Source organism: Triticum aestivum, chromosome 7A, assembly GCF_018294505.1.
Source record: "Triticum aestivum cultivar Chinese Spring chromosome 7A, IWGSC CS RefSeq v2.1, whole genome shotgun sequence".
NCBI lineage: Eukaryota > Viridiplantae > Streptophyta > Magnoliopsida > Poales > Poaceae > Triticum > Triticum aestivum.
This window is the reverse complement of record NC_057812.1, coordinates 670,575,371-670,582,366: the sequence shown is the minus strand read 5'-3', so window position 1 is coordinate 670,582,366 and position 6,996 is coordinate 670,575,371. Positions and strand designations below refer to the sequence as shown.

Genomic DNA, 6,996 nt, shown 5'->3' with positions numbered 1-6,996 from the left:
TTAAGTGAGCATGGATGTTTGACTGGACTAGGTCAGCAAAGTCAGCCATCTCTCTTTCTCTCTCTCGCTTTCTTTGATCCTCACATTCCATATATCCGCTCTATATGAAGTACGGTTGTACTTAAAAAATTGTACTGGGCTTCAAGTTCATCATTGTTAGGCCAAACCAAAACTCTCACTCTCTCTCTCTCTCTCTTTCTCTCTCTCTATACATATATATTGGACTTGATTCTGGTGTAGCATCATCAGCTGTGTGTGTAATTGTGTACCAGAAGCTTGGGAATTAGAATCAGACCGAGTTGAAGGGTGAGCTCTAGCTGAGAGACATATCTGTGCAAATATGAGAGGGTTCGAGAGGAGAGACGTCCGGCAGTACAACCGGTCCGACGAGCCACGGATGCGGTGGACGGAGGAGCTGCACCGGCAGTTCATCGAGGCCGTCGACTGCCTCGGCGGCCAGGACGGTCAGTTCTTGCTTCTCTCTCTCTCTCTCGCGATAATTGCGAAGTTGCATTGCATGCATGGATTTCACTGATTTGCACTGCCGGAGGATCACCTGTCAAATATTGTGCATATGGACCGATTTAAGGGTGGTTTTTGCTTTAGTCGTGCGGTAGGTTAATTAGGCCGGATTTGGTTCAAGTTCATGGCAGGAAGGAATGATAGAAAGCCCCCCGTGATATGTATGCATTATTAAATTGATTAACAGAAATGATAAATGGCAGTACTATCGTCTTCGCGCTGCTTTATTTCTCCTTAATCTCTCCTTCAATATTGGCTGACTTTGGCAATAGTTTTTTTTTAGAAAATAAGGATGACCCCCGGCCTCTACATCTGGGCGATGCATACGGTCACTTTATTAATTATTCTCACAGGACCTTACAAAGTAATACCATAGTAAGACTAAAGCCGCCGTCTAAGCAACAAACTATTGCTACACCTATCGAGTTGATGAAGGGGCGCAGATAGACTGGGCCTAATACCAAACAGACATCGCAGCCAAACCTAACATCTAAGACCTGAGGACCCATCCAGGAGCCATGCCGGGCATGGGTCTCGCCGGTCCGGCGTGCTCTCAGAGGCCTCCGCCGCCAACTGCCACCGCCCCATCTTCAGAACTGTACTGATGCATCAACCTTGCTCGGTCTAGCTTTAGTCGACGCCACGACGGCGCCCAACGGCACCTCCTCCCTGCGCGCAAACAGCTGTGCATGTCGCGGTCGCCACTGATACAACTCAGCACCATGCTGCCGAGTACCACCAGCCGACACAACTTGAAGTCTTTGGAAGATCTGTCGTGCGTAGCACCTGCCGACTAGGCATGACAAAGCGTAGCACCTGTCAGTCAGGCATGACTTAACATCTCCACCGAAGCTTCGTGCAAGACGAAGCCGCTCCACCTCCTGCCTCTGACTTCCAGCGCTGCTCCACAAACGATGCTTCCAAGAGAGAAATGACACCGCAGTGCCGCCATCGTCCGATCTGGAACACCAGATCCTAAGGTTTCCCCCAGAGCAGCACGAGTGGGTCGACAATAGTTACACGACGATGCCTCCATCAAGGTAACGGCGTATAACGCCGCCATCGCCTGCCAACGGCTTGGTTTTCACCGGCAACCATGTCTCCCCAACTCGCAGCCGAGACTAGATGATGGATCTCGAGATCCGATCACCAAGCCTCTGGCCGGCCGTCTCTGACGACGAAGATGACCACCACCATTGGCCAGCGAGACTTTGGTAATAGGTGACAGCGGAACTACCGTTTTGCCAAAATAAACAGTATTCATCATGATTTTAATCGATCTTTTCCGCCTATAGAAGTCTACAATTTGTATGTTAAGTACATCCTTTATCTGCCATTCATCAAGTACTCTCGTCACAACTTAGGGATCGGCTATGGATAAGTTGCCTGGTCGTCCTTCTTTCTTCTTCCCCCAGCTTTCTTCCTCCTTCAACTGTTTCTCCTCCCACAAAGTCCACTTACCCAAATTACAAATTCAGTCAAGTTACATATAGCTATTGTGCACAACTTAACCATGTCCAAGATTATCAATTTTTAGTTCTTTCCTTCACGGCCGGTCGATGATCCGGTATATACGCTGACATCAATTCTCTCCTCCCTTTGTCTGCGCAGAGGCAACACCAAAGCGAATTCTTCAGCTGATGGGCACAAAGGGGGTCAGCATATCTCACATCAAGAGCCATCTTCAGGTACTTTCTTACTATCGCATGATTTTTATTCGCAAAGGAGATATACCTGGCCTCTCCATCAGTTGATGCACGATCACCATTAATTTCACAGTCTCTTAAATGTGTATGAGTTGTTTCTGCACCCCAACTTCTTGACTAATTTCTCTTAATTATTTCAAAACTTGGTCCATTTGCAGATGTATAGGTCAAGCTCTAGCAACAACAACAACAACAATAACCCACCCCACATGTCAGTGAATCGTTGCCATGATCATTGCATCGATGGCAACAACACAAGAACAGCGTCTTCAGACAGGATCAACGCTCCCTCTAACGTCATGTTTCGCCGCGGCCACCGCTCGACGGTGCCGCCGTGCCAAATGTGAGTACTACCATAATTGCATCATCAATCCGGTTCTTAATTGAAGTTCATATGTGTCAATGTGTGTATTATTGAGTTTATTAAACATGCCAGCTATATCTCATTATACAGAACATCGATAGAAGAGGTTTCTAGGAGCTGGGAGGAGAGTAGCAAGCGGCTGCCATGGAACTCCACCGGCATGCTAATTACACCAGAGAAGGTTGGAGTAACTACTAGTGATCAAGCATTTCACAAATTAATTTGATTGTGTACTTGTCTGATGTCTTGACTAGCTCTTGACATTGTGCTCATGCAGAGCTTGCGTGTAATTGATATTTTTTTGATATTAACATGGTTTTTATAAATATAAAAGGCTAGAGACAAGCATGAATGAACTTAGACCAGTAAAAAATAATATATGAACCAATCTAGAGGAAGCAAATATTACTCATATTGATATCTTTCTTACTTACCATCGACCATACATGCATGTGCTATATAGGTTTTCTAACAAAGATGAAGCTTCTAGCTAGATGTGCAATATTAGTTGCTTGATTACTAGCAATATTATACAAGCACTCAAACACATGTTAAATTTTCTTGACATGGCTAATTAACCATGTACGTTGTTGCAGGCGACCGGTTGGTCACGTCACACCGTTGACAAGATGCGCCAGAAGAAGCAGCTACCAGCAGCGGGGTGTGACCTAACATTGTCAATCGGCCGGTGTGGGGAGTCAGAAGCGACCAGTGACGCTGACATCTCGAGCACCGCCACTGAGGAGGCCGCCGCGTTGGCAAGGGGTCGAGGTGCCGGTGGCCAGCGTCGCCCTGAGGCCGCCGCTGATCTGAACCTTGACTTGAACCTCAACATTGCAGTCTCATCTTCTCGGCTCTGATGTGTGATCCATGACCCCATGTGTAAATATTAGAGCTGCATTATTGTACGTATTGTATATATTTAGTCCCTGCATCACATATTAGTAGTTGCTGAAATGGGAGTTATTTACCCAAAACCACCACACTTGGGGCTAGGGTAACAACTTGGTACCAAATTTATGCCAGGGCACAAAAAACCATCAAAATTGTGTCTAACATGTAACGCGGAGCACTGATGCTGGGATTTGATCGCGAAAACAGCAAAACCGACAAGTAGGGCCCGCCTGTCGGGCTGACGTGTCCTTGCTGGCCCTGCCCGCAGGCCAGCACGCCGACGCCAAGCGTGATGTGGCCCTGGGCTAGCTCGAGCAGGGCTCGGTTGCCGTGGCCATGGTGGTCATGGAGCTCTCGGCTCGGCCGTCCATGTCGGTGGGCGGCAGCGGGATTCGAGGGTTCGTGACGTGTAGAGAAGAGGCTGAGGCAGCCTGGAGCAAGCTTGAGCAGGGGCTCGGCTTCCATGGCTATGGAGCTCTCGGCTCGCATGGCGTAGAGATGCTCGGATGCTCACAAGCTGCTCGATGCAATGCTCCAAAGAAATAAAGATGAACACGTAGTCAATGACAGGCGGGACATGCATCTCATCTGCCACCTCACCTAGTCAACACTTTTTTTATGTGCTCGGTCTTCGCCACGTCAGCCCGACAGGCGGGCCCTACTTGTCGGTTTGGCTGTGTTTGCGACCAAATCCCAGCATCAGTGCTCCGCTTTACATGTTAGGCACAATTTCGGTGCTTTTTTGTGCCCTGGCACAAATCTGGTACCAAATTGTTACCCTAGCCTCAAGTGTGGTGGTTTTGGGTAAATAACTCCTGAAATGGATGTATTTCGGTGCTAGGTACATCCGTTTGAGCGACAACTAATATGGGACGAATGAAGTATTGATGTACGGCAGGTCATCATACTTGTTATAACGTTGTTGCTATGGTAGTTATTTTTTGCGGAAAAAAAACTACCATAGCAACCACCGGCACCTATCGGGCTAACTTTTTGGCCAAATTGATGAATTGTCACACGTTTGCTCTCTCCAACCCCAAGCTAAGATGCTTCCTCTTTGGCTGCGATTGATTATTTATTTTTGAAGAAGGGGATCTCTCCCTAGTTTCATTAATGACCATGTATAAATACAATGTACTACTCCCTCCATCCAGGTGTCTAATGAGCTGCATTGCAATCTAGGTGATCAGAGTGAGGACAACAAATTTTGTGGAAGCATACAAATAACCTATGCCTTCCCTTATAGCATCTAAAATCTAGCAAATAATTATTTTGGAAATCCTGGATTCCTGGACAAACGGAGTATAATATGATGTGGTTGGACTACCAGGGATTCGGCTGTGAGAGAAGTTGGCGTCGAGAACGAACAAAGAACCATGTGGTCACAAGGAAAATGCTTCCCTGTGTTAAGCAACGCATTATGTGCCCAGTCGTGACAGGCTGTTGGCATACGTTCCAAGGGGAGCCCGGCTAGGATAGTCCAGGTTGTTAGCATGTTTATCTTTGTAACAACTCTATCTCTCTATCCTCTTATTTCTTATTTCTTGTACCCCAAGTTATAATCTCAACCATGTATGTGATCTGGGAGTCGCGCCCCAGTATATTAACACGTAGCCGTCGGTCAGACGAAGACACGACGTTAAACCCAAATTTTCACATGGTATCAGCCTAACTCTTCCACCACATCCCATCTACCATCCCCATCACCACCTCCGCTACCACCATGGCCCCCTCCTCCAGCGCTGCACCGGCCAACCTCTCTGGTCAGGTCACCGAGAAGTTGACCCGCACCAACTACATCCTCTGGCGGACTCAAGTCACGCCGCAACTCCGTGGTGCGGGCTTCTTCGGGTATGTTGACGGCTCCACGCCTGAGCCGGCCAAACTCGTCGTCGTCAAGGACAAGGACGGGAAGGAGGAGACCATACCAAACCCCCTTCATCCGATCTGGATCCGTGAAGAACAACAGGTACTTGGATACCTTCTCAATAATCTCTCCAAGGAGGTCCTTGTGCAGGTCACCACGATCGATCATGCGCAAGATCTCTGGACAGAACTGGCGAACATGTTTTCGTCCCAGTCTCTGTCCCGCGTCAACAACATCCGTGTCGCCCTCGCCAATGTGCAGAAGGGGACACAACCCGTGGCGAGCTTCTTCAGGCACATGCGCTCACTTTCAGATGAGCTCGCGGCTGCTGGCAAGCCGCTCGGAGATGGTGAACTCGTCTCCTACATCATCGCCGCCCTCGACATGGAGTACCAGCCCCTCGTCTCCGCGCTCGATGCCCGCGTCACGCCCATCTCGCTCGACGATCTGTTCACCATGATCAGTAACTTCGACCAGCGGGTTGCCCTCTACCAAGGGGGTCACTCTGGCGGCGGCTTCAAGTCCTCCGCCAACGCGGCCATGCGCGGTCGTGGTGGCGGTTCACGTCATCGTGGGCGCGGCCGGGGCAGGCACAATGGCGGCCCCAACACTAGCAACAACCACCGTGGCAACAACGGTGGTGGCGAACGACCTCCTCCAACACCAACCAGGGCCGCCGCAACAACTCCAATCGCTCGCGCCCTGATGCTGTCAAATGTCAGATCTGTGGCAAACTTGGCCACTCGGCCAAGGATTGCTGGTACAGGTTCGACGACGATGATGATGACTCTCAGGATGAGAAGGTGGCTGCTGCGGCTGATGGGTCGTACGGCGTGGACACAAACTGGTACATGGACAGTGGCGCTACAAACCACATCACCGGCGAACTCGAGAAGGTGACCATGTGTGAGAAGTACCGCGGCCAAGACCACATCCACACCGCAAGTGGAGAAGGTATGAAAATTCGTCATGTTGGTCACTCAATTATTAAAACCCCGCATCGTCCAATTCATCTTCGAAATTTTTTGCATGTCCCTAGTGCATCTAAAAACCTTCTCTCCGTTCACCGCATTGCCATTGATAATCATGTCTTCCTCGAGTTTCACCCGTTCTTCTTTTTGATCAAGGATCAGGTAAAGAGGAAGGTACTGTACCGAGGTAGATGCGTTCGTGGGCTCTACCCTTTGATTTCGGAGCTTCGAAGAAGGTTCAATAAATAAGTTTTTAGTGCCACCAAACTATCTTCCACACGGTGGCATGATCGTTTAGGACATGCAGCTTTTTCTTTAGTTGAGCGAGTGCTTAGGAAAAATAAGCTCCCATGTGTTGGAGAGCATGATGTTGAAACTATTTGTGATTCGTGCCAAAGGGCAAAAAGTCATCAGTTGCCATATCCGATCTCTACTAGTGTTTCTACCAAACCATTGCAACTTATTTTTTCCGATGTGTGGGGTCCTTCCCCGTCCTCTGTCGGTAGACACATGTACTATGTGAGCTTCATCGATGACTATAACAAATATTCATGGATCTATCTTCTTACAAAACGATCTGAAGTATTTCAAGTTTTTCGTAACTTTCAAGCACTCGTTGAACGTCAGTTTGATAGTAAAATACTTGCCCTCCAATCTGATTGGGGAGGTCAG

The 6,996-nt window shown here is 48.6% G+C and overlaps 1 protein-coding gene across 1 annotated transcript; it reads left to right on the top strand.

Moving 5' to 3' along the window:
* The first annotated feature begins 340 nt into the window (after nucleotides 1-340).
* Nucleotides 341-3,473, top strand: LOC123154520 (myb family transcription factor MPH1). The gene is made up of 5 exons (XM_044573226.1): nucleotides 341-464; nucleotides 2,134-2,210; nucleotides 2,387-2,571; nucleotides 2,683-2,773; nucleotides 3,189-3,473. The coding sequence occupies exons 1-5, from the start codon at nucleotides 341-343 to the stop codon at nucleotides 3,450-3,452; spliced, it is 741 nt and encodes a 246-aa protein (XP_044429161.1). The 3' UTR covers nucleotides 3,453-3,473.
* The last annotated feature ends 3,523 nt before the right edge of the window (nucleotides 3,474-6,996 follow it).